We start from the raw sequence: 27901 nt of genomic DNA, 5'->3' as shown, positions 1-27901 counted from the left end.
GTGCCCCTGTCCATATGCTTTTAAAGACTGCTAGTATTTATTTAAGCATTTGTTACTTACTGAAACTGTATGTTTGTGGGGGCATATATTAAAATCTATTAAAATATTTATCTCCATCACATTGTCATCAATATTGATAAAAATCAGAAAAGACATATGTTTTCTATTGGACAAACTGATGACATGGTCTGTCACTCAGTTAATGGTTCATTATCTTTTTTTGAAGTATTTGCTTAGTTAAATGTTTGTTTTTCATGATCTGTTATTCTTTTTTTTTTTTTTAAAGATTTTATTTGTTTGTCAGCGAGAGAGAGAGCAAGAGCAGAGGCAGAGGGAGAAACAGACTCCCTGCTGAGCAGAGAGCTTGATGCAGGACTCGATCCCAGGTCCCCGGATCATGACTTGAGCCGAAGGCAGCCACTTAACCAACTGAGCCACCCAAGAGCCCCTCCAGTGAACCATTTTAATTTCTTTGTCGCTTTGTAACTCTTTTGCAGAGTAATTTTCTTAGTGATTGCTCTAGGAACTATACTAGGCGTTTAAATCACAATCTACCTCAGATTAATGCTAACTTAATTCCAGTCGAATGGGAAAACTTTGGTCCAATATACTTGTATCCCCTACACCCTTCCGTGGCAAAGACCTGGGTAGCTTCTGGTAAACATGATAAACTGTTTGTGGTTTAATTCCAAGTACTGTGTTAACGAGCCGATAGCACATTCCTCAAAGTCCTACACAGTCATGGGAAGCCAAGTGCAAAGGTCATGATAAAGATCACTTTTACTGATTGCTATACCTAAAGCTCTACATTTCCTCACATATTCTGTGCAAGAATAAAAACATTGGCTATATGCGCAGGCCCAGGGAGAAAGGGGGGGGCTGGCGTGAGCAAGTCGTGATACCTCAAAGTAGTTGTGCCAACTGGTATATTTTAGACGTTCAGTAGCCCCTTGAACAGCCCCCTGGTCCCGAGTTCATGGGTCACTAAGTACTGGGATGAGCTTCCTCAGCTGAGATAAGACTTAGCAACTCTTCAATGGAGTCCTGTTCGTGGACACTGAGATGCTGTTCTTTGGCCAGACTGGAGGCTCTCGTGGCGTATTCTCGTGCCTGGAAGAGAATCGCAGTTACAAAAGAAATTGTCATAGGAAAGCTTTACATGGGGAAGCCCCATCTCTGCTCAACCCAGAAACACAGGAAAGGACCCCTCCACTTCTCATACCGGCCTCTGAGCTCATGTGCTGGCTGGGGCATGGGGGACCAGAAAAACCCACCCAGCTTGACAAACTAAGTAAAAATTAGTAGACCTTCTTAGCACAGACCTCTGTAGGGTCTTCACTGGGACCCTCTGAAGCAACTCTGGGACACCATGTGATAAGGGCCATCCTGGGACCATCCTGGGGGCATGTGGTCCAGAGTTTTCACTGGGATGGAGGTCTCATAGGACATCCTGGGACAGACTCTGGGCTGGCTCTTCTTTCCCTCCCTCCTTCACCCTCTCTTCCTGCCTTCCTTCCAATAAATATTTATTTATTTGTTTTATTTAAAGATTTTATTCACTTATTTGACAGAAAGAGAGAGCACACAAACAATGGGAGCAGCACGCCCTGCCAGGAGAAGGGAGGCCGAAGCAGGACTCGATCCCAGGATCCCAGGATCATGACTTGAGGTGGAGTCAGACGCTTAACTGACTGGGCCACCCAGGCACCTCCCAATAAATATTTATTACATGGCTACTATGTTCCGGGTATTGTGGTCACAGGTCGAAATTCCTGCCCTCATGGAACTTATGACACAGTGTGGGAAGAAGCAATAAACAAGATAAGCAAGTAAAACACCATGGTATCTTCAATAGGGATACATGTTAAAGACAAAAATAAAGTAGAAAAGGGGGCTGGGAAGCACCAGGGGCGTTAGTGGGGTTTCGTAGCTTTCAATGCAGGCCCAGGGAAAGCTTCGAGGAAGACAGCTGAGTAAAGACCTAAAGGAAGCGAGGTGTCAACCTTGATGTGTCCCTGTTCTCTAAGGACCTCTTGTAGATCGAACATCTTTCACACATGCCTTGGGGTGAGGACTTCCTTGAGTTCACGTGGAAATGTGGACCCTGAACTGGAGGAAACAGGTTTTGTCCAGTATAAGCTTGGAAATTCAATGGAAATGTTTCCCTGTTCCCTAAACACTACTACCCCATCCCAGATGGTGCCCTGGTCTTCGCTATAACATTCAGTTATAACCCGCGGACTGTGAACTCCTCTAGGTCTTGGCATACAGTAGGTGCTTAGTAAAGTTTGCTGAAGAAAGGGAGGGAGGGAGGGAGGGAGGGAGGGAGAGCGGGAAGGGAATCCTAGATTTTCCAAGACACTCACACAGAAAGGCCTCCTCCAGCCAGGCCTCCCTCTCTGTTTCTCTCCTTGCCTGCTTTTCTTTTTCTTTGCAGAGCTATTCACTATCTGAAATTATATTATGCATTGTCCCTTGTTTATTGTGACTTCCCCTCCTCCAAAAGAAATTGGGCAAACCATGGGCCCTCTCTGTGCCTCGGTTTCCGTATCTGTACAGTGGGAATAATACAATACCTACTTCTTGAAGTTGGCCTGACAATTACATAAGATAGTGCATGGGAAGTACTTAGGCTAGTGATGGGCATGTCCCTAGGAAAGAAGACAATGCAGTTTCCATGACGCAGGTGGGACTCAACAAATGAGAAACACCTCGAGCATCCAGACTGCTTTAAAATGACAGCTTACTCAGAGGGCAAAAGCCAGTGCAAATGGGCAAAACACAGCCAAATTCAACTAGAGGAATTTCTACCTCCATTTTCGACAGGACGCTTTTCTGGGAACACTTGCCTTTGAAGAATTCATCATCAGGTAGTAAAGCATGAACAGGGTTTTCAGAACAAAGATCGTTTTTTGGGGGGCTGTGTCGGATGTAGATTCTCGAATGTTCCAGATTGAAGTCAGGATCTGAATGGCTTCTGCTTCCTGGGCTTCATCTGCAATGGAAAGGAAGGAAGTTGGAATGAAGAAGCAGGCCGGGGCGGGGGGGCAGGGGGGCGGCTGTGGAGTCTCCCCTGAAGGGTGAGCATGGAACTGTCAGGGCACTGGCCCTCGGCACAAAGCACAGCTGGTTCCTCACCACGTGTGAGTAGGAAGCCCGGCAGTTCCAGCAGGTCCGCAAAACCTGCTCACCCCCACAGGTCTCAAGGTAGCTAAGATTTGTCTCTTTTAGAGTCCCAAACTCCTGATTTCTTAGGCCCCCAGTGCAGGAAGCTGTCACAGCGGGATTCCTTGGGTCTCACTCAGCTTCAGCTGGAGAGCACCAGCCCCTCCCCCCCAGGGACTGCTGGCAGCCAGTAGCTTAATCCTCTCCCAAACCCAAGGGTGCTTGAGCACCTGGGCCTTTCTGCTTCCCCCCAGGTGAGTCCACTTATTCTTCCACTGAGCATCTTTAGGTCCTACTCTCGTGACCCTTTATTGACTTATTATGAGTTATTTGGGGCAGGTGCTTATAAGCACTCTTTAGGTACTATGCTTAGAGAAGAAGACAGAAAGGACATACACCATAATGCTGAGGTTGGCTGCCTTTGGATGTCTATGATTTCCAAGTTTTGTGCTTTAACATACACCACTTTTCAAAATTTATTTATTTGAGAGAGTGAGCACAAGCGATGGAAGGAGAAGCAGGCTGCCCATCAAGCAGGGAGCCTGATGCAGGGCTTGATCCCAGGACCCTGGGGTCATGACCTGAGCCGAAGGCAGACACTTAACCAACTGAGCCACCCAGCTGCCTCTAACATAAGCCACTTTTATAGTGAGAGAAAACTCAATAAGTTTATTCATTTTTAAAAATCTTAGCTCAAAACCTCTCCTCCAAGAAGTCTTCCCTCTTCAACACCATCCAACTGTACTCATCTCTTCCTTCTGGGACTCAGCTTGTAATATAATGTGTATTTGGTAGGAATTTCCTTTTATTTCATCTAGGTTCCATCCCATCAACCATACTGTATGTGTCTTTTGAGCAGAAACTAGGTCCTCTGTCTCTTTTTGCTAGCTCAGAGGGAATGATGCTGTGCGGCACTCATCCTTTGCTGAGCCTGGGGACAGAGACAGGGATGACACCCAGCTCTGCCACTGAGAAGCTCACTGTCCAGTAAAGGAAGAGGAGAAGGCACCAGAACAAATGAGCGGTGTGACTTCTTCAGAGAGTTTACCCTGGCTTATGTGCCTTGGAGGGATAACACATCAGAAGTGGAGGCATGGCAGAAATCACGGGGGGCTCTGGTGGGTCTTCCTCTCTCCACATCTGTCCCTGATGATCCCCCCAGAAAGGCTGTGTGTGGTGCCAGGGATCTGAATTTTTCCCAACACTGGTGGAATCTCTTTGACTCCCCCCATCTCGGTGGCCTCATCAGATATATACAGAATAAAATACAGAAGATGGCACCGATGTGCTCCACGACAGGGACGGTGGCTTTTCCTCATGGGGACAAGGCCTGTGGATTAGGAAGGATGAAGTCACTGCTCTGCTTTCCATGGAGAGCTGCCACTTACCCAGACCAGTGTCAGTCTCAAATCGTTTGCCCAGTAAGTCTATCTGCTGGATGCGAACCCGAGAGAGCACCTGGTAGCGATCGTTCAAGTATTTACTCCAGATCTCAGAGACCTGTTGGGAGAGCACACACGATCCGAGTAGCAGGCCAGATTTGAGCATAGTCTATTTTGCTTGTGGAGAAACAGGAAGAAAGGAAAGTGGAATACATCATGTATCAGACTGTGTGATCTTGGACAAGTCATTTCATCTCTCTGAGCCTCAAGTTTCTCATGAATGGTCTGACACCAGTTGTAACTTAGAAGGTCGAAGTACCAAGGCTCCATTCCCATATTCCCCAGCTTACCTTGGTGTACAAGGTGTCTGCCAGGTCCAACTTTTTAAGGCCATAGAAGATATTAGCCAGGTGGAAGTAGCCCCCTGAGGTCCTGATGTCCTCGGTTCCAAACGCACAACTGGCAAAATAAATCTATAGAGAAGGAAGAAGGGGAGCTTTAGTTCTCCTGGGAAGTCATATATCTGATAAAGAACTTGTGCACCTAGACTTTGTAATGAACTTTTACAACAGCCCAATTAAAACTAAAAAATGGGCAAAGGCTATAAATAGACATGTCTCCAGAAAGACATGCCAATGTCTAATAACACATGAAGTGAGGCTTAACATTATTAGTCATTAAAGAAATACAAAATAAAATCACAATGAGATACCACTTCACACCCACCAGGATAGGACGGCTCAAAGAGGCAGAAAACAAGTGTGGGCGAGGATGGGGAGGAAATAGAGCCCTCACACAGAGCTGGGGAGACTAGTAAATGATACAGCCTCTGTGAAAAGCAGTTTGGAAGTTCTCAAAAAGTTAAACGGTGAGTTACCACATGACCCAGCAGTTCCATTCTTAGACTACACCCAAGAGAAATGAGGGCATGTGTCCACACAAAGACTCGGATACAAATGTTCAGAGCAGCGATATTAATAACAGCCAAATAACAATAACAGCCAAACAGTGGGGACATCCCCAGTGTTCATCAAGTGATAAGTGGCTACACAGATTGTGTATTTCCAGATGATGGATACTACGCAGCAGTAGAAGGAATGAAGCGTTGATAGGACAACACAGGTGAGTCTCAAAGTAATTACGTGAAGTGAGAGAAATCAGACGAAAAGACCACATGTCATTCTGTTTACATTAAATGTCCAGAAAAGGAAAATCTGTAGAGACAAGGTGGTTGCCTGGGGTGAAGGGGGGTGGTCAGAATGAGAAATGAACTGCAAAGGGGTTGTGAGGGGCTTCTGGGGTGATGAGAATGTTCTAGAACTGGGTTGTGCTGATGGTTGCCCACCTCTGTGAGTCTACTCTGAATCATTCAGTTGTACACTTAGAGTGAGTGAAATTTATGGTATGTATCCGTTAAGAAATGATTGTTGTTTTAAAGGTAGCCTGAAGAATCTGAGCTTGATCCATTTCTTAACTGTGTGGCCTAACGCAAGATAGAATCTGTGCCTCTGCTTAATTTGTTATAAGTGAGAGTGCAGAGAAAACACAAACGAAGATGTGTATTAGTCAGTCTCCTAGGTGGAAATAGATGGCACCCTCATCCTAGGTGGAAATAGATGGCACCCTCAAAGCACTTCCTGACGATGGTTTAATGAAAGGATTATTTCAAGAGACATACAGAGGTTAAGGAACCAACAAGAGCTAGTGAAACACCAGGTCTATCAACAGAAGAGACAATTACTGTTCCGACGCCTGAAAAAGGAAGGGAGAAAGCAGGGTCACCAGAGCCCTATAAGAGCGAGAGCTATGGGAGAAAGCCACCTGCCAGGAGCTGTGGCCATGGAGGAATACTGCCCCTGTCAGAACTGGGATGGAGCAGAAAGGCAGCAGAGAGAGTAGATACCCAGCCTCTATCTCCTCCCAACAACTACTCCCCTGCCATGCCTCTCACTCTCTAAATCCAACAGAAGCCAGAAAGCAGTGGATTCTGGGTTGTATAGTCCATAGACGTCAGACTCCCAGGGCACAGTAGAGGAGCGAATGGATTTGAGGTAAAGGGATATGGAGACTAACCAGCACAAGAATGTTTCCAGTGGATTTATGGACATTGTGCAGTGGAGGTAACCAGGGAGAGGGCTGCCCAGTGGAGAGGCTAAAGAGACAACCAACTGGTGCTAAGACTGCGTTCTTATCCAGAGAACTCATCCAGATTTCAGGCTCGGGAACTTTTCTCTCTGGTCATATTGTCCACCACTGAAGTCCTTATAGAAACCTCCATTAAATTCTGGAGGAACAGCTCCACCGTCACCTTCACTGTCATCTTATCTAACGTTTGTACGTAGTTTTACCGTTTATAAAGAACGTTCATATAAAACAGCTGGTTTAAATTTAACAACCACACTCTGACGTAGAAACATTGATATTATGGGTAAAACTGATAGCAAATTTCTGCATATACAGGGCCCTATTATTAATCTCTTCAATGACCCAATGAGACATACGCTATTTTATGATCTGTCTATGCTTGATGAAAGAGGTAAAATAATTTGTCGAACAGTATATCCAAGAGTAGAAGTCAAGCCCTTCTCTTAACAACTGTGCTCTTCTACCTTTATTGTCCTCAGAGCAATCGGCCTTGGAGAAGTGACGTGACCTGGCCAAGGATGCACAGCCAGGAAGTGGAAAGGTTAGAACTCAGGTTGTTAGAACTGTGCTCTTGGGAATACTTCACCAGTCAGCTGTCAACAGAAAGGTTTAGGGAAATGCCCAAATAAAAAACAAACAATCAGGGGCACCTGGGTGGCTTAGTTGGTTAGCCTTGGTTAGCCTTGAGCTCAGGTCATGATCCCCGAGTCCCAGAATGTAGCCCCGAGTGGTGCTCCCTGCCCAGCGGGGAGTCTGCTTCCCCTCTCCCTCTGCTCCTCTCCCTCCATTCATGCTCTCTCTCTCTCTCTCTATCTCAAATCAATAAATAAAATCTTAAAAAAAAAAGAACAAAACTAAGCATAGCTATTCCCAGAAACATTCAGATATTATAATTTAGCTTGTTTACATCATTGGCCAGATGATAACGGGCTTCCTCATAGTTTTCCTTAGCTATGTAGAGAAGTCCCAGGTTCCGATGCAGTAAAGAGTGGGTGGCAGAACAACAGTCAGTTGATTTGAGGACTGTCCACTGGGCTTGGGATAGATACTCCTCAGCTTGGACAATGTGGCCCAGACCTGCCCAAAAGAAGTAAAGAACGTTACAATTCATATTCCGGCCAGAGGACACAAGATGAAATGTGAGTCAGCGCCCATTCACTCCCTTATTCATTGACTCAAACATTTATTGACACACAAGAACTTGCACGTGAACATTCATGGCAGCCTCGCCATAACAGCCAAAAAATAGAAACAACCTAATGCTCATCAGCTGCTTAGTAGATACACAAAGTGCGGTCGATCCATACCGATGAGTGGAATATTACGAGGCACAGAAAGGAATGAAGTACAGACATATGGAACAACAGGGTAAACCTTGAAGACATTTCACGAAGTGGAAGAAGCTAGACACAAATGGTCACATATTGTACGATTCCATTGATAGGAAATCCGTAGTGACAGAAAATGGTGGCCTGGGACTGTGGGGAGGAAGAATGGAGTGTGACTACTAATATGGGTATGGGGTCCATTTTGGGGTGACTAAAATGTTCAGTAATTAGATATAGTGATGGTTCCACAATCTTGTGAATATACTAAAACCACAAGATTGTACTTAAAAAAAAAAGATTTTATTTATTTATTTGACAGACAGAGATCACAAGCAGGCAGAGAGGCAGGCAGAGAGAGAGGAGGAAGCAGGCTCCCCGCTGAGCGGAGAGCCCGATGTGGGGCTCGATCCCAGGACCCGGGGATCATGACCTGAGCCCAGGGCAGAGGCTTTAACCCACTGAGCCACCAGGCGCCCCGAGATTGTGCTTTTTAAAAGAGCGGATTTTGCGTATGTGAACTGTAGCTCAGTTAAAAGTACATGTATCACGTGTACTTAATATCTTTTATGTGCCAGGCCTTGTGTTGAGAGATGAGGATTCCAAGATGAATCAAAGGCATTGCCCTTATAGCTGGGTTCAGGGAATGCATGGGTGAAAATATATTTATAACATAGCAGACCTGCAGTAATAGTAGCATCATAAAGTTTGGAAGTGGTAGAGAGTAGGAGGTGTTTAATTCTATGGATGGGCTGGAGAGGGACAATGGAATGGGGTGAGGCGAGGCCAGTGCTATGGACTGAATGTTGTAGCCCCCAAAATACATAGTTGAAGCTCTGATCCCCAAAATGATGGTATTTGGATGTGGGGCATAATTTGGTCATGAGAGTGGAGCCCTATGAATGGGATTAGTGCCATAGAAGAAGAGATACAAGAGGGGTGACCCCTCTCTCTGCCATATGAGGATAAGTGCAAAAGCGACTGTCTCCAAGCCCGGAAGTGGGCCCTCACCAGACACCGAATCTGCTGATACCTTAATCTTAGACTTTCAGCCTCCAGAACCGTGAGAAATAACTGTTTCTTGTTTAAGCCCCCCAGTCTGTGATATTCATTATAGCAGCTGAATTGAGACCAGAAAATCTGAGCTGAGTTTTTTGCTTTTTAAAGATTTTATTTATTTATTTGACAGACAGAGATCACAAGTAGGCAGAGAGAGAGAGAGAGGAGGAAGCAGGCTCCCTGCTGAGCAGAGAGCCCAATTCGGGGCTCAATCCCATGACCTAAGCCGAAGGCAGAGGCTTAACCCACTGAGCCACCCGGGTGCCCCTGACCTGAGTTTTGAGGATGAATAGAAGTTTTCCCAACAAATAAGGGAGGGCGGGCATGCGGGCAGAGGTAACACAGATGCAGAACCATGGAGATAAGCAAGAGTGAGCTGTGTTTGGAAAACCAGGTATGGGTCTGTGATGCTGGAGCACAAAGTGTGAGGGGTCAAGTGGCAGGAAACAAGGCTGAAGAGGTAGTCCGGGGACAGGTGACAGAGGGCTGGAGGGCTCTGTGAGTTGTGCCAAGGAGCAGGATGCATGTGGGTAAGAACTGGAGGATTTTCAGAAAGGGAGAGGGAATTGGATTTCGATTTAGAAGGATCCCCAGGAGCCAGGGTGGAGGAGGGACCAGAGGGGAGGACGTAGACTGAAAGCCTCGAGAGAGGACTTTTGAAAGAGTTCAGGCAAGGACTGGTAAGAGCCTGAACTAAGGAAGTGAAGCTGAAGAGTGAAGATGGGGCCAATACAGAAGAGACAGTTAGGAGCTAGAATGGACAACACATGGTTCCAAGTAAAAGGCACATTTATTTCTAATATTCAAATACAGTTGACACTTAAAACTGTTGTTTGGTTGTAAAGATGGATAACAGTTTCCTGCCTCCCCGCTTGCCTCCTTGGGAGGCTGTAAGAACTGGACAGATAACTACTCTGCCAGGCTTCTGCACAGCAGGAGGTATGCTCTGGGTGTGAGGTATTTCCTGTGGTGGGTGCCAGGAAAGGTCAGGAGAGGAGGACACAAAGCACTCGTAAGTCAATCTTTGTTCTGCGTGTCCTCCCTCCCAGGCCTAGCTCACATGCAGACATCACTTACTCTAGTTGTAATCACAGGTCACTGAATTAAAGGAGGGGAACTGAAGAAGCAATCGAAGGGAGGCAAGAAGCAAGTTCACTTGACTGAGGTTCAAACTAAAATGGGAAAATACTAGATTAGAAGAAAGAGGCGGAGGCCGAGGATCCTGGCTCATGCAAACATGACAAGTCACATCTTCCATCTGGATTTTCTCTATAAAATAAGAGCTTTGGATGGAGCAAATGACTCTCAGCAAGGGTTATTTAGATGGGGAGAAAACTGGCAGGGGGCATATGACATATAGTGGAAACTTTTCACCTTCATCGTGCAGTTCCCCTTCAAGAAGGCAATGCCAAAGAAGGAAGGCCCCAAGGCCAAGCTGAACCAGCAACTAAACAAGCATCCCAAAGGAAGAGACATACTTGGGAGAAAAAAAACCTTGAGGCCCTACATCCAGAGAGCGGGTATAGTGAGGTAGGAGGAACGTGCTGCTCCCAGCAGGCCGGAACTTAGACTGGCCGGTGGGTGGGTAAGTTTAGGTGTGACTTCGCCTACATAGCGCTTGCCTGGACAGGTATATGGATGGAGTGGAAGTACTAGGTACACAAAGTTGCCAAAGGAAGTGAGACTATCCTAAAGGGTCACGTTACTAGTGTTACTAGCGTACGGAAGAGAAAGAGAAAGGATAGCCAGTTAAGGAGTAAGGGCTCTTGTCTGCAGGTGAGACAACAGGCCTACCCTGGGCTAGCAGCTGATCTGAGAGACATAAAGGGGGAAGATTTTGGAAGGCTTGATGATGAGAGTAAAGGAGCACAGAACAAAGCAGTCACAGATAATTATCCATGAGGCTGGGAGGCACCCAGGGGAAGGAGAGGGAATTCGCATTTGCTGAGGGCCCACTATTTACTGTAGGCACACTATGCTAGGCCATTTGCATCTGTGATCTAAGTCTGCCAACAGCCGTGTGAGATAAATATCCGAGGAGGAATGTACAGAGGAGAAAACTTCATTCATTCGTCCAACCACGCATTCATCTATTTAGAATCTCTACCACTTCGCTAGATGCTCAGTGCATACTAGTGAGTAAAACAGACAGGATCTCAGACCACAAGGGGCATATAATAAAGGGAAATAAATACAATAAATAAAGAAAAATAGGGGCGCTTTGGTGGCTCAGTCAGGTAAGCCTCTGCCTTCAGCTCAGGTTATGATCCCAGGGTCCTGGCATTGAGTCCAACATCGGGCTTCTTGCTCAGTGGGGAGCCTGCTTCTCCTTCTCCCTCTGACTGCTGCTCTCCCTGCTTGTGCTCTCTCTCTGTCAAATAAATAAATAAAATCTTAAAAAAAAACAAAGAAAAATAAAGTGCTAGGAAGGAAATGAACAGAATACAATCATCCAAAAAGGCAGGAAGAAACCTACTTTAATTGGATGATTAGAGAACCTCTCTCTGAGAAGGTGATATTTAAGTAGATACCTGATGATTGGAAAGAAGCCAGCTATATATAACGGAAGAAAAAGCATTCCAGGCAGAAGGAAGAGCACGTGTAAGAGCCCTTAGGAAGAAGAGTTTGACAGCTAGCATCACCCAACCAGTAAAGAAAGCGCTGGAGGGGTCCCTGGGTGGCTCAGTTGGCGAAGCATCTGGCCTTTGATTTCAGCTCAGGTCATGATCTCAGGGTTGTGAAATGGGGCCTCCTGATGGGCTCTGCGCTCAGCAGGAAGTCTACTTGAAGATTCTCTCTCTCTGCCTCTCTCCCCACTTGTGGGTGTGCATGCGTGCGTGCACTTGTGCTCTCTCTCTACAGTAAGTACATAAGTTAAAAAAAAAAAAAGAGTTGGAATTTGGACCCAGATTCCCTGGTTCCAAAATCCTGACTGGAGTGGGGGAAGATGAGTAAGGTGGCTCTCTTATGTTTGTTTTTTTAAGATTTTATTTATTGACTTAATTGACACAGAGAGAGACAGCGAGAGAGGGAACACAAGCAGGGGGAGAGGGAGAGGGAGAAGCAGGGTTCCCGCTGAGCAGTGTTCCCCATGTAGGGCTTGATTCCAGGACCCTGAGATCATGACCTGAGCCAAAGGAAGATGCTGAATGACTGAACCACCCAGTTGCCCCAAGTAAGGCGGTTCTTTGAAGTGTTACTGAAAATATCACCTCTAGTTGATTAAAATTCCAAAGTTTTACCAAAAGAGAGAGAGAGAGAAGAGAAGAAAGAAATGAAAAGAAAAGGAAAGGAATGGAAAGGAAAGGAAGGGAAAGGAGAAGAAAGCAGGAAAAAAAAAAGAAAAGAAGAGAAGAGAAAGGAAAAGGGAAAAAAAAGGAAAGAAAAAAAAGAAAAGAAAAGGCTAAATACCTCTTATTTTTTTCCACTCCAGTCTGGAGGAATCTCTTAGATGAGGAAGAGCCATGTGCACAACGAATGTGATTTATTTAGACTTTCAAAAAGGTTGGCAAGGTTCTCAATGACTGGGGGAGGTATAATGAGAACTTCATTTAGATGGGACTTTCCAGCTTGCAAAGCACTCTCATGTTCATTACACACAAACTCATTTAATCCTCAAAACAATTCTGTGAAGGGGACTCAGATTCACCAAATGCTTTCACAGTGCCCACCAGATGTCAGGTTTTATGAGAAGAATTTTTGAGCACCTCTTCTGTGCTAAGAGCTATTCTGGGTGTGAAGTCACTCTGATGAGTAAGAATAGGGACAGTTCCAGTTCTCCCTGAGCTTATAGTCTAGTGGGAAAGAGAGACTTTAATTAAGTAATCTCATCAGTGGATATAGAATAATTATTAGTAGTATTTTGGGTTTTTAACCCTGTATGAACCAATCTCCCAGGTTCATACAGGTTATTAGTAGTATTTTGGGTTTTAAAAAAAGATTTTATTTAATTTTAGAGAGAGCTCACATGCAAGATAAGGGAGGGGCAGAGGGCGACCGAGTGGGGAAGAATTTCTAGCTGACTCCCTACTGAGCGCAGAGCTGGATCGATGTAGGGCTCAGTCTCATGACCCTTAGATCATGACCTGAACCGAAACTAAGAGTTTCAGTTCTGCCTAACCGACTGAGCCACCCAGGTACCCCTGGATATAGAATTATTATTGAAATAAGTGCTTACAAGAGAGGAAGAGGTTTTGGGGGGGGGGTACGTAAAAAGAAGCCTGGTCTAGTCTGGGGGCTTGGAGAGGCTTCCAGACAACGGGGTGGTAACTCTTGAGCTAAGGCCTGACGGATGAATAGGAGTTATTTAGGAGGAGGGGTGTGGAGGAGAGGTAGGGAGCATGGCTCAAGAAGAACCTTCCAGAAACAGAAGAGAGAAGGGCAATGTAACCAGAAGGGAGAAAAGACATAAGATGAGGTGACAGGACTCATGAAGGCCGGACCAAGCTGCATTCCACTGGCTGCTTAGGGAATCTGGTCTTTCTTTGGTGGAGGGATTTGACCCACATTTTGTGTAGAGACCAGACTGGAAGGAGGCCAGAGATGTGAAGAGCCCAGTTAACAGGCAATAATCCAGATGAGAATGATAAGACTCAGGCCAGGGTGAACTTTTCCAAAATCCCACAGCCAGTCAGTGTCAGAAACACACAGAACCTGGGCTGTATTTCCTTGTCTGGTGCTCTTCCTAGTAGTTTTGGTGGAGGGCAGTATGAAACAAGGAGCCAGACTGGAGCGGGGTGAGGGGGGTATTCTTGCAGTTATGTGGCCTGGTATGGGGAAGTCAGAGCCCAAACCAGTGAGGAGGGGATCCACGCAGAAGAGGCAGCCCTGAATGAGGAGTCAGAGCCCACAGAAAGAGAGAAGGGCATCTGCAAGGGGAAAAAGTAGGCTCGGAGACGGGAGATTGGTTCATACAGGGGAACTGATGAAACATGTAAATATATTAGTGAAAAAGGAAGCCAACATTCTCACTGTCAGAGAACTACAGCCATAGAATGGGAGGAATCAGATTGAACCCTCTGGTGGTGTTGGACTGAATTTAGAAGTACTGGTATGTCATATCTCTATCTGTATAGGGAGAGAGTGAGAGAAGACGAATTTAGATGTAATGTGTGTATACATTATTATATTTATACAAATTCCCTCTGTCCCCCAAGAAGGTACAGGAGCAACCCGACCCCAATAGCAACACATACGTCTAGTGCGCAACTCTTGCTTTCTGAATTCCATTTTTCACTAAAAAAAAAAAAAAAGAAAAAAGCAAGCCTCCTTGGAGGTGTGTTCCAGAAAGCAGGCAGGTGATCGAAGAACAATGGGGATGTGTCAAGGAAACACGGAAGCCAGTCTGAATGGGCTGCCACTTGCCAAATGCAGGAATAGTCTACGCATTAAATTAAAGATAGTAACAGATTATTGATCAATTGACAGGCTAGGGAACCAAGAGTTCATACGGATATAAATACATAAATGAATATATTGTAAGTCTGATGGAATGGGATGCTTACAGAGTTTCAGAATACCCTGCCCATAAAATACATACGTCTAGTGTGCAACTCTTGCTTTCTGAATTCCATTTTTCACTAAAAAAAAAAAAAGAAAAAAGCAAGCCTCCTTGGAGGTGTGTTCCAGAAAGCAGGCAGGTGATCGAAGAACAATGGGGATGTGTCAAGGAAACACGGAAGCCAGTCTGAATGGGCTGCCACTTGCCAAATGCAGGAATAGTCTACGCATTAAATTAAAGATAGTAACAGATTATTGATCAATTGACAGGCTAGGGAACCAAGAGTTCATACGGATATAAATACATAAATGAATATATTGTAAGTCTGATGGAATGGGATGCTTACAGAGTTTCAGAATACCCTGCCCATAAAATACTTATTAATTGAAAAAGGAAGAAGGGTATACAAAGAAGAAGCCTGGCAGATAAGCCTGGCACCTTAATAAACTAACTTAACTGGGTGCCATCAGGAATGGAACAAACTGAAAACATGTGCCAACTTGCAGGTTGGGAGCAAATAACACAGACAGAGCCTGTCTTCTGACACTCTTGCCAAAGGCTTGAGTCCAGCTGTGAGGAGACTCAGAGAAACCCAGATTGAGGGATGTTTTATAGAACACTTGGCCTTTAATTTTATAAGTGTCAGAGTCATACAGGTTAAGGAGCGATTGAGAAACTATTCCAGAATGAAGGAGACTAAAAACACACGGCAACAAAATGCAAAGCGTGATTTTGAACTGTATCCTTCTGCTGTCAAGGTGTGATTGGGACGACTGGCGATATGTGAATGGGGTCGTCTTAGTAGATGATGGCAGGTGATAGTAGACGACGGTTGTACAGTGGATACATGGAGAATGTCTAGGAAATGCATCAGGCAAGCGACTTACTCTCATGTAGCTCAGGGGTAAAGAGGTTCTTTGTACTGCATTTCCAACAGTTTTGCTTTTTAAAAGTTTGCTTTTTAAAAAATAGAGTGGCTATGAAGATGGAAAAAGTGGTTGGAAAGTAACTAAGACGCTGCAGGTCTCAAAAATGTTAATTCCCTTCCAAGATGTTAATTCTCTTCCTGTAGCAACCACCATGTGGGATGGAGCTCTGCCGAGTCTGCGTTCCCACTCTCATCCACGGCATGAGAAATACAGTTCTTTTTCCCTCTCCCATCCACAGGAGCAGGTTTCTATAATCCCGTTTGAACCAGGTGAGCCTGACACAAAGGTAAAGGTAAATAGTCAACACAACTCTCTCTTCTAGGAATTTAACACTGGAAATCAGATGCTAATTGTTTCTTCTACCTTCCTTGAACCTGGAGCACATGGAAATTCCATGGAAATTCAGCTACATATGATATTTTAGGGTAGCTGTCCTCCGTGGTGGGCATAGGGCAGAAAAACCTGGTCTGCAGAGAGGGTAAATAAAGCAGATGCAGAGATAGAAGCCGAGGCAAGATGCAAGGACTGAGAGAGAGAGAGTCTGTTACAACAATCTGGTTCTAGGACCTCCTGAAGCCTCGATCCCTCTGGGACACTCCAGTGTCCTAATAAATGTCCTCCATTTACCTAGGCCAGCCAGAGTGGAGTTCGGTCAGTAGCAGCCAAAAGTTGACATCTGCTTCCCCACCTTGTGCCAAACTTTATGGCAGTACTGCTCTTTTACAAAAGGCTATCTTGAAGCTACTACCAAGTCTGTACCCTTTGGCCACTGATTGATCCCAATAAAGTACTCCTCAAGGGGCTGGTTGTCGGTGGGGGGGGTCCCCCATTTCAATTCACTTACCAAGGCTCGCCTCGGCCAACAGCAGGTAAGCAGGGACAAGCTCTACAGAACTCAGGCCGTGCACATTCATGCGGAAGCGAAGTGAGTGCAAGGCTGCGGGAACAGCAGCTGCATGTTTTCCTTCAAAGATGTATTTCTGGGCTACGGTGTAGCAGAATTCAATCAAATGCTTCTGTGGAAGAAAAAACTAGACCATCTGAGACCGAGTAAAGCGAAAAGGCACTGGTGGGCACAGGTACACCTGGGCTAGGACCACAATCTCATGAGCTGGTTGAGGGTACCTAGTTAACCTGCTTGTACTAAGGCGGACATGAGACCCAAAATAGGCGAAATAAAAAGGGAAACATGGGTTGTGAGTTCCTTGAGGTCCAGGAATAAGTGTCTTTTCACCTTGGCTCATTGATCAGCATAAATGAGAGCTCAGTATAAAGTTATTAAATAAATATTATTCTTGTGTTTGTAATAAAATTGTAGTTTAGCAAAACTATCACGTCTCTGGACATTCTAAAACTTTCTATTTGAGTTATAATTTTGAGAGAAACATCTTCTCTTTCTGGAGTTATCTTGCTTCCCAAGTATCAGAAAGAATGTCGACTCTGCATTGCTCCAAAGCCCTTCTCAAAGCCTTTCTCAAAAAAACAAAAATATTTTTATTTATTTTTTTTTAAAGATTTTATTTATTTATTTGACAGAGAGAGAGAGATCACAAGTAGGCAAAGAGGCAGGCAGGGGCAGCAGGGGGGGAGGGAAACAGGCTCCCTGCTGAGCAGAGAGCCAGGTGTGGGGCTTGATCCTAGGACCCTGTGATCATGACCTGAGCTGAAGGCAGAGAGGCTTTAACCCACTAAGCCATACAGGCACCCATAATAGAAGTTTTTAAATCTCCTTTATGAATTCACCAGTGTATTCATAGACTATTTTTTTGACCTCCTACTAGGTACCTACACTCTTATCAACATACTTGGCATATATGGAAGTTATGGCCGAAACTCATATGTTGAAGCCCTCATACTTCAACACTTATTACCTGAGAATGTGAGTGTATTTGGAGATGGAGCCTTACAGAGGTGATTAAGTTAAAATGAGGCCATTAGTGTGGCCCCTGATCCAATTTGCAAGAAATTCGGACAACACCAGGTATGCACCTGCCCTCAGGAAACCAAACCTGCTGACACCCACCCTTGACCTTGGACTTCAACATTCCTGTCCTTTAAGCCATTGTGTGGAGTAACGCCATTTGTTACAGCAGCCCTCGGAACCTAATACAGTAGGTATTCAGTAACTACGTGGAGACCAACTGACTGAGGACATAAAGGCATAACACAAAGTCTCTGTCCTCAAAGAGGTTCTGGTTTGGTGATCCCGACGTGGGACACCCTTTGTCTGGGGCAGACCCTGAGCTCAGCCGTCCCAGCCCTACAGGACCTACCTGCCGCTGCTGCAGCTGCTGGAGGCCGTGCCGCCGCTCCTCCTCTGAGTTGTAGAAGGGCATGGAAGTGCGCAGCGGAATCAGAAGCTGACATATCTTCTCATGGATGCTGTTCCAGTCTGCTCTTTGATGAACCACACCACTGACAACGAAAACATGGACTTCGGTATCTTTCCCTTTGGTCTGGCCTGAGATTCTAGCGGCTCCCCCTACTGGCCTTGCCCTAAAAATTAGAAAAGGCAGGCCAACACCTATCAGGCAGGGAACCTAAAGCCCTTTCTGACTCAAATCTCTCCTTTTACACGTGGTTCTGTGGTGGTGTAACGACTAGTGGGGGTGGGAGGCTGCTGTCTCTTCAGACACAGGTCACACTGAAGTCACGAAGGCACGTGGTGATGCCGTGGGTGATCTCCTCTTCCGCTTTGTTAATAACCTTGTTCTAAGGCCATTTTCAGAATCTCTGGCCATCACAGCTGATGGAAGTGAGGGTCTTTTTCTTGGGGAAGGGAAGGGAATTTCCATTTGCTGAGGCTCTAGAGATGTTCTCCTGGAACGGGTGCCACTGTGTGGTGTGGCTCCAGAGAGCACCACCGACACTGTCTTCCAGGGGGCACACTCATAGGAACACAGTAGGAATGATCCCCAATCCCAGCGGGGCAGCAGGTGCTTTTGCTAGTAACTACTCAACTTTTTGAGAACAAAACAAAAGCTATTCTTTTAAAGATAAGGGAGCAGAGGAGTGGAGAGCTCAAGTGGTTACTCTAAGCCTGTACTCCGCAGTCAGCTAATTTTTAGCTCTCCAGAGGGAAGCACGGTGACAGCTTGGCAGACAGCTTTTCTGAGTTTTACATACAGATTTAGTATTTTTGAACACGTTATCGGATAGGACCTCAGTCCTACAGAGAATCCACTCCCATTCCTTAAATACCTGCCGCTATGACTGATTCCCAAATCTATTACCTGATCCTGACCCTTTCTCCAATTATTTTTTTACACTTTTAAATCAATACCTAACTCACATACCATAGAAAATTCACCATTTCAAAGTATAATTTAAATTCAGTGGTTTTGAATACATTCACAAGGTTGTAAAAGCATCGCCCTATCCAACTCCAGAACAATGTCATCACTCGAAAAAGAAACTCCATTTGCTCTAGCTGGTTCTCTTTCTTTTCTCCACCCACTGGTGCCCAGAAGCCACAGATGTACTTTCTCTATGTATTTGCCTGTTCGGGACATTACTATTAATGGAAACAGACAACAGGTGACCTTCTGTGTCTGGTTTCTTACGCTTAACATAATGTTTTCAAAGTTCCTCCCATTTCATTGCATTTATCAGTACTACATTCCTTTGTATGGCTGAGTAAATATTCCACTGTATGACTGTACGTTTACCCACTCATCAGTTGGGGGTATTTGAGTTGTTTCTATTTTTTGGCTATTCTGAATAATGCTGCTATGAACATTTGTGTATAAATTTTTGTGTGAACACGTTTTCAATTCTCTTGAGTATATACCTAAGAATGGAATCGTTGGGTCATACAGCAACTCTACGTTTAACTTTTTGAGGACTGCCAAACTGTTTTCTACAGAGGCTGTACCATTCTACAGCACAGCAGCAGTACAAGAGGGGTTCACTTTTTCTGTATCCTTGTCAGCACTTGTTATTCTCTTTTTTTGCTACAGCCATTTTAGTGCATGTGAAGTGGTATCTCATTGTGGTTTTATTTTGTACTTCCTTAACAACTAATAATGTTCAGCACCATTTCATGTGCTTATTCACCATTTGTATATCTTCTTTGAGAACTGTTTATTCAAATCTTCTGTCCATTTTTAAACTGGGTCTTTTATCTTCTTATTGTTGAGTTTTAAGAGTCCTTTACATACTCTAGATATAAAATCCTTATCCGATATATGATTTGTATTTTCTCCCATTCTGTGGGCTGTCTCTTCACTTTCTTGATAGTGTTCTCTTATGCACAGAAGTTTTAAACTTTGGTGGAGTCCAACTAATCTATCTTCTTTGGATCCTTGTGATTTTGGTGTCATAGCTAAACTGTTGCTTAATCCCAAATCACATCAATTTCCAACTATGTTTCCTTTTGAAAGTTTTGCTTTTAGCTCTTGCATTTAGCTCTTTCTATGGTGAAAGATAGGAGTCCAAATTCATTCTTTTGCATGTGGCTATGCTGTTAACCCACCATCAACCAGAAGGGACAATTCTTTTATCAGTTGAATGGTCTTGGTACTCTCGTTGAACATCTATTGACCACAAATATACATGCATATTTCTGGACTTTCAATTCTAGTCCATTCATCTATATGTCTATCCTTATGCCACTACCACAGTCTTCATTAGTGCAGCTCTGCAGTAACACCTGAAGTTGAAAAGTATCAGTACTCTAGCTTTGTTCTTTTAAAAGACTTTTTAGCTCTTCTGTGTATTTTGTCTTTTCATTTAAATTTTACAATCAGTGTGTCCATTTGTACAAAAATGACAGAATTTTGATACGGATTGCATTGAATCAGTAGATCAATTTGAAGTGTTATTATCTTAATTTTTTTTTTAAAGATTTTATTTATTTATTTGACAGAGAGAGATCATAAGTAGGCAGAGAGGTAGTCAGAGAGAGTGAGAGGGAAGCAGGCTCCCTGCTGAGCAGAGAGCCCGATGTGGGACTCGATCCCAGGACCCTGAGATCATGACCTGAGCCGAAGGCAGCGGCTTAAACCACTGAGCCACCCAGGCGCCCTATTATCTTAATATTAAGTCTTCTAAGCTATGAATATGGGATATCTTTCCATTTATGTAGGTCTTTAATCTCTTTCAAAAAATTTTTTTAGTTTTCAGTGTATATGTCTTGCCCTTCTTTGGTTAAATTTCTTTCTTTTTTGATGCTATTGTAAATGGAATGGCTTTCCTAATTTCATTTTCAGATTGTTCACTGCTAGCATGTATAAATACAACTGATTTTTGCACATTGATCTTGAATTCTGTAACCTTGTGGAATTCGTTTATTAGCTCTAATAGTTTGTTGTGCTTTTTTCATAGGTTCTTTAAGGATTTCTCTATAGAAGATCATGTCATCAGCAAAATAGAAGTACTTTTACTCCTTCTTTTCCAAGCCGGATGTCTTTTATTTCACGGTCTTGCCTAATTGCCCCAACTAGCATTTTTAGAACAATGTTGAATAGAAGTGATGAAAGCAACATTCTTGTCTCATTCCTGATTTTAGGGGAGAAAACTTTGTCTTTGATCACTAATTTTAATGTTAGCTTTGTATTTCTCTATAGGTTATTCATAGATACCTTTTACCAAGTTATGAAAGTTCCTTTCTATCCTTAATTTGTTTTTATCACAAAGGGTACTGGAGTTCATCAAATGCTTTTTCCATATCTATTGAGATTATTATGCAGTTTTTATCTTCTGTTAAGATGAGGTCTTAAATTGGTATTAGTACGTTGAGCCAATCTTGAATTCCTGGGAGAAATGCCACTTGGTCATGAAATATAATCCTTTTTATATGCTGCTGGATTTGGCTTGCTAGTATCTTGTTGAGGACTTTTTGCGTCCATATTCACGAGGGATATTGATCCGTAGTTTTCTTTTCTTGTGATGTTTTTGTCTGGTCTGGTATTAGACACTGGCCTTATAAAATGAGTTGGGGACTTTTTCTTCCTCTTCTATTTTTTTGGAAGACTTTTTGAAGAATTAGTAATAAAACTTTTTTTTTTTTAAAGATTTTATTTATTTGACAGATAGAGATCACAAGTAGGCAGAGAGGCAGGCAGAGAGAGAGGGAAGCAGGCTCCCGGCTGAGCAGAGAGCCCGATTCGGGGCTCAATGCCAGGACCTTGGGATCATGACCTGAGCTGAAGGCAGAGACTTTAACCCACTGAACCACCCAGGTGCCCCGGTAATAAATCTTTTTAAAGTGTTTGATAGAACTCACCACTGAAGTCATTTGGTCCTGGCTTTTCTCTGTGGGAAGTTCTTGATTGCTAGCTATTCTTTAATATCTGAGATCTACTCAGACACTCTCTTTCTCCTGAGTCAGTTTTGTAGTTTGTGTCATATTAGGAATATATTTCATCTAGGTTTTCTAATTTGTTGGCATACAATTGTACATAGTATTCTCTTATAATCTCTTATTTCTGCAAAGTTGCTAGCAATGTCCCCACTTTCATTTCTGAGTAATAGTAATTTGGGTGTTGTTGTTTTTTTTTTAAAGATTTTATTTATTTATTTGACAGAGAGAAATCACAACTAGGCAGAGAGGCAGGCAGAGAGAGAGAGAGAGGGAAGCAGGCTCCCTGCTGAGCAGAGAGCCCAATGTAGGACTTGATCCCAGGACCCTGAGATCATGACCTGAGCCAAAGGCAGCGGCTTAACCCACCGAGCCACCCAGGTGCCCCTAATTTGGGTGTTCTGTTCTTGGTCAATCTAGCTAAAGGTTTGCCAATTTTGTTAAGCTTTGGTTTTGTTGATTCTCTGTTGCTTTTTTATTCTCTATTGCACTTATCTCTGCTCTAATCTTTTATATTTTCCTCCTTCCACTAGCTTTGGGTTGAGTTTGCTTTTCTTTCACTAGTGTCTTAGAGTGGAAGGCTAGGTTACTGATTTGAGATCTTCCTTCTTTTATAATGTATGTGTCTACAGCTAGAAATTTCCTTCTGAGTGCTGCTTTCACTGCATCCTGTAAGTTTTAATATTTGTTTTTGTTCTCATTTCATCTCAAAGCATTTTCTAATTCCCTTTGTGATTTCCTTTTTTGCCTACTCGTTGTTCAAGACTGTTATTTCCATATATTCATAAATTCGTCAAATTTCCTTATCGATTAATGTCTTTCCACTGTGGTTCCAGAACATACTTTGTATGATTTCAATCCTTATAAATTTACTGAGACTTGCTTTATGGTCTATCACATGGTCTATCCTGGATAATGTCCCATATGTGCTCGAGAGGAATGTATATTCTGCTGTTGGGGGTGGTGTTTTATAGATGTCTGTTAGGTTTAGTTGGTTTATAGTGTTGTTGAAGCCTTGTACTGCCTTTCTAATCTGTTCATTATTGACAGTGGAAAACTGGAAAAAGTTGAAGTGTTCAACTATTATTTATTTCTCCCTTCAGTCAGACAGTTATTACTTCATGCATTTTGAGACTCTGTTGCTGGATACATAAACCATGGACTTTTGCATTTCTTTTGCCTACTGTATATTTTTACTCAAATGTGTTTAAGTTAACTGTTTTGTTCCAATTATACATATTCTAAAACTGGTAACAATAACCGAGCACAGGGTCAGCAAAGTTTTTCTGTTAAGGGCCTAACAGTAAATATTTTAGACTTTGAGAGCTACATGGTCTCTGTTGAAAAATTCAACTCTTTTGTTGTAGCAGAAAAGCAGTCACAGACAACATACAGTTTTGTTCAAGCACTCTCTTCTCCTTCCTTCTTCTGGGACAACAGAAATGGAATAAAGTATGGGTATGTATATGTGTGTGTATATATATACATACATATAAATATAATAAATATATATGTATATACACATATAAATATATTTTTATAAATAATAGTATAATATATATTTTTATAAATAAATACATTTTATAAACAAATAAATATATATGTTTATTTATTTTAAATGAACAAGCAGGAAGGAGGGTCAGAGAGAGAGGGAGAAGCAGACTCTGCTGAGCAGGGAGCCTGTCATGGGGCTCAATCCCAGGCCCTGAGATCACGACCTGAGCTGAAGGCAGACACTTAACTGATTGAGCCACCCAGTCGCCACTAAATTTTTTTTTTCATAAACTGCAGCTGCTATCACAGAAATGATAAAAGCATTAAAGTTTTTTTAATAGAGAATTATTGTAAACAAATTCATAAAAGCACTTAAAGGCCAGGATATAGAAATAGTTGAGTTCCACAGGGTATTTATTAAATAGGGTCTTCTTGAGTAATTGTGTGAGCAATGGAAATATTACTTAACTACCCAGACTTTTGTTCCACTGAAAGCATTTGACATATCTTGCTTTTCCAAATAAAATGAGCATTATTTATATTTCCTTAATCATCTTGTTTCCCTATTCGTTATTTCCTTAGTCATCTGCCCCACCCTTAACACTCAACACAGGGTCATGCATAAAGTAGCTGAAAATGATGCTTTCAGTCAAGGCTCACAATCAAGTAGCTTGTGAGCCAAATGTGCTTTGTTTGGCTATTATCCTGTTTTTAAAACTGACTTTAGATGTCATTAGGCAGGACAGTCGTTCTGCAGTTTACCACAGATCCTACTGTCTCCTACTACTGAGTACCACTTCACTGCTGTTTTCTCTTCCTGGCCAGTGAAAGCATTTTAATTTGTGCCCCATATGTTCAATAAAAGGAAAACTTATTTCAAATTACTCTTATCTATATGCTATGATTTGCTCACCTATAGTACTGAGGCCTCTTTTACCATCTGTAATGTTTCAGTGTGTACTTTAATAAAACCGTCCTTTCTTTCAAAGGTTCAATTCCCTGGGAACATTCTCACAATCCAATACAGAACAATATGTGCAAGATTACACAGAGTGTATAAAACAGACGTATGTACAGAAGAAGATAAGGAAACTGATCAAAATGTCAGGTTATGAATCTCTGGTTTGTGAGATTATGGATTCCTTCTCTTCTTTATTTTTTGTATTTTCAATTTTCTACAGTGAACACGAGTTACATTTACAATCGGGAAAGAAACTCTTTTGCAGAAAAAGGGAAAAAAATTTTCACAAATTCCAACTGACTGTCTTTCCTGCTCCTTAAATTGGAACAAGAAGAGTATTTATTGAGTGCCAGCTTGGTCTCGGGCATGATGCTACATGCTTTACATTCAATCACAAAAACCTTGTGGGGGAAGAGTATTAAAGTTCCCACTTCTGAGATACAGAACAATTACCTCAGCTTTATTTTATGGAAAAATCTTGAAATTGCCAGGACACAAGGATAGAGAAATCTGGAGAAAAGAGGCAGGGTGGGGTGGAGGGAGAGGAGAAGGCCTTAAAGAGAATTAAAGGCAGTGAAAGAGAAGAAAGGAAATAATGGTGGATAAGGGCATAGGAAATAATAATTTATTCACGCATTCATCAAATATTTAGTTTCAACTATTTTAAGATACTTTGCAAGAGACTGTAGGGTATATACAGATCAAAAGATAGCATATGAATGACAGTCCCTCAATATGCATTCAATATAATACCCTGCATTAACGGAACATAAGAAAATTGACCTAACACACTTGCCGACAACTGAAATGAAAAAGGAAATAAGAGTCAATCTAGAGTACAGAGTGAGAGGAAGAAGGAATTATTTCTGGGTGTAGGGATGAAGGTGAGAGGGAAAGAGGTAGAAGGTCATACTAGCCAAAGGACTCCAATCTCTCCGCTGAGTGCCAGGGCCGTACCTGAAGTTCTTCACTAGCCATCTCTCCCAAGTGACCTGAAGGCCCTCAAACTCTGTGTCCCCAACCCAATCCATCACCCACCACCACATCCCTCTGTGTGAATAGGTTTACTATCCATTCGGAAGTTTATTCAACAAATGATCACTGAGTGTCTGGTATGTGCGACCAGTAGGTTCAGTAAAAGACATATTACACAAGCAAACACAAAATACAGAAGTACAGGAAAAATGAAGAAAAGGTGAGACAGAAAAATAAGAGAAGTGTATTTTCGGAAAGACCTCTCTGAAGAAATAACTTTTTTTTTTTTTTTTAAGAAATAACATTTCTGAGAACTGAAGGATGAGAGGGCTCTAGGAGTATCTGGGGGTTGAAATGGATGTTCCCAGCAGTGGGGACAGCCTAGGCAAAGAAACGCAGGGAGGAAAGGACTTAGGAAATCAGAACTGAAAGAAAATTTCTGTAACTGCATCAAGGAAGAGAGGGGGTGAGTGTGGTGGGAAAGGAAGGTAGAGAGCTGACCAGCGCTTTGTAGTTTCTCCTACAAACTCTGAATTGTATTCTAAACGCCATGAAGAAACAGCAAAGAAAACACAGATGCCATCCCTCCGTTCATGGGGTATACAGACCTAGTGAGGAATACAGACTATTAAATGACTGATTTCAATCTGTGTCACAAGTTTTAGGATAGGGAATATATAGAGTGCCGTGAGAGCACTGAGGAGGAAACTTAATTCAATCTGAGGAGGTATATTCAGTCTCCACTGGGACCACTGCAACAAATTCTTTATCGTTTTGGCAGCCTTCAGGGTCTACCTGAATTTATCTTCCACACTGCTGCCTGTCATCTTTCCTTCACACAAGTGAGAGCCCGTCAAAACCATCCATGACCTCCCAGAGGATAAATTCCAAACTTCTTGATCTCATGTCACCATTTGGCCCTAACCTCTGTCTTCTTGGTTTAAACTCCTCCTCCGACCTATCACAATGGTTTTTAAACTTTCTTTTTCGTAAGAAATACATTTTATCATTACAAACACCCATATCCACATAAAACACTAGAAAGTTTCAGGAAACAATTCAAGTAGGATTACTTTGATACTTTCTATTTTATTCTACTTTTTTCCCCTAAAATGTTTGTTGATTTATTCTTGACCTGCTCCTGGGTCTAGTCTGCAGTTTGAAAATCAGTGACTGCCTCTTCCACGACTACTTTCTCTACTTCAGCTCTGAATAAACTGTTCTTTCACCGTTTACCGAAGCAGACCTGGAGGCCAGGAGTACCCTGCCCTTCTGTCTTCGTTGTTCATTCACCTAGCAATTTCCTACTGACCTTTCAAGAGTCATCTCAAACATTATTTATTCAGAGAACCTTTCCAGATATCTGCCCCAGTCACCATGCTTCCACCCTCGGAGGTCCCAGGAAACAGCACAACCGAAGTAACAGTACTTGTCATGCAGGGTCTATATAATGACTTCAAAAACAAGGCAGTCTGCTCTGGACTAGGTTTCTGAACATCAGCAAATTAGCTGTTTATCTGCGGTCCCACGTAGGGTCTAATTGGAAGCAAAAGTCAAGGGGCGTTAGGTTGAATAAATGAAAACACACCTCCCCACGCTCTCACCACCTTGGCTGCGCACTTCTTGCTGTTCCTCAAGCACACCAATCTGCCCTCCAGAGCCTTACTCTTCCCCCAGCACTTCCAGCCCCGGCTGTTCCTACTTTATCTTCAAATCAGTATCTACCCTTAGGAAGGCCATCCGTCCAAACTCCCAACACATTACACATTTCCTTTGTCTTCACGGCATTTATGACTCTCTAAAATGATCTTTCCTTTTTTGTGTTTGTTTACTTATCTATCTTCCGCATTGGTATGTTAGATCTTTAAAGGGTACAGTTCACCAAGTATTCCCCCAGCAATTTCGGCTGCTAGAACAATGCATAGCGCACAGTAGGTGGTCAACAAAACCTCAGGTAACCAATGGGGCAGTGGGAGAAGAGGCAGAGAGAAATCTGTCCCGAAATCGCCTTGAGTGTTGCCGGGCAGAGCCGGTGCTACGGCTTAAGGCACCCAGGTGTCACATTTCAGGGCCTACCAGTAGTAAGTGACCGTGCAGGCCGTGCACACCCGCTCGGCCGGGGCTTCGCACACCTCGCAGCAGAGCCGGCGCCCCTTGGGCACCGCCAGCGGGTAGATGATGTCCATCTTGCCGCCAGTAGTGTCGGTCTCCAGGACGGTTGCCCGGCGAGGACACGCTGGACTCCAGCATCACGTGACCGCCATCCGGCTGCCTCGTTCCCACGATTTCAAGCGCAGGGGGGAGGGGCGTGGCTCCACTGACATCTAGAGTGCGTATGTGAGGTTAAAAACAACAAACAAACCAAAACATAAAATTCCTCCCTGTAAGTCCCGAGGTTAAATGGCCGGGCAGTCGGACTCCAGTGAAATCTGAGTCCTGAAAGGCCGATACGGCGGCCGATAAGAGGCAAAAATGACCAGTTCTCTATCCGAGGAGGAAACGAACATGACGGAAGGTGGCCCTTCCAGACGCCCGCCCAGCCCACAACTCTTCAGTCAGCTCAAGGTCACCTCTGGGAGGCTGCAGGGCAGAAACTGCGCACAACGCCACAGCAGAGAAAGCCGGCGCCGGCGTGCTGCGTGTAGGGGGAAGCTCCGCCCCCTCC

At 43.5% G+C, this 27901-nt stretch overlaps 1 protein-coding gene across 2 annotated transcripts; it reads right to left on the bottom strand.

Annotated features, from left to right (window-relative positions):
• Window positions 1–424: 424 nt before the first annotated feature.
• ZMYND12 (zinc finger MYND-type containing 12) lies at window positions 425–27901 on the bottom strand. 2 transcript variants are annotated; one of them, XM_046019693.1, is made up of 8 exons: window positions 27313–27901; window positions 17779–18001; window positions 16350–16521; window positions 7600–7769; window positions 4898–5020; window positions 4554–4665; window positions 2850–2995; window positions 425–1110 (listed from the first exon to the last, which is right to left on the bottom strand). In XM_046019693.1, the coding sequence occupies exons 1-8, from the start codon at window positions 27420–27422 to the stop codon at window positions 985–987; spliced, it is 1182 nt and encodes a 393-aa protein (XP_045875649.1). In that variant the 5' UTR covers window positions 27423–27901; the 3' UTR covers window positions 425–984. The 2 variants fall into 2 exon arrangements, with proteins under 2 accessions (XP_045875649.1, XP_045875657.1); XM_046019701.1 differs by having other exon boundaries at window positions 17779–17920; window positions 27313–27885.

This window comes from Meles meles, chromosome 1, assembly GCF_922984935.1.
Source record: "Meles meles chromosome 1, mMelMel3.1 paternal haplotype, whole genome shotgun sequence".
Classification (NCBI taxonomy): domain Eukaryota; kingdom Metazoa; phylum Chordata; class Mammalia; order Carnivora; family Mustelidae; genus Meles; species Meles meles.
Note: the sequence above shows the minus strand (reverse complement) of the source record. Positions and strands in the feature narration are given on the sequence as shown.

Excerpts from the sequence above, each read along its gene's own strand:
- ZMYND12 (XM_046019693.1), bottom strand. The coding sequence starts at position 27,422 with ATGGACATCATCTACCCGCTGGCGGTGCCCAAGGGGCGCCGGCTCTGC. Across the intron at positions 7,770-16,349 it reads GTTGGCCGAGGCGAGCCTTG|GTCTGGGCCACATTGTCCAA; the intron begins GTAAGTGAATTG and ends TCTTTTGGGCAG. Across the intron at positions 4,666-4,897 it reads CAGACACCTTGTACACCAAG|GTCTCTGAGATCTGGAGTAA; the intron begins GTAAGCTGGGGA and ends CTCTCCCAACAG.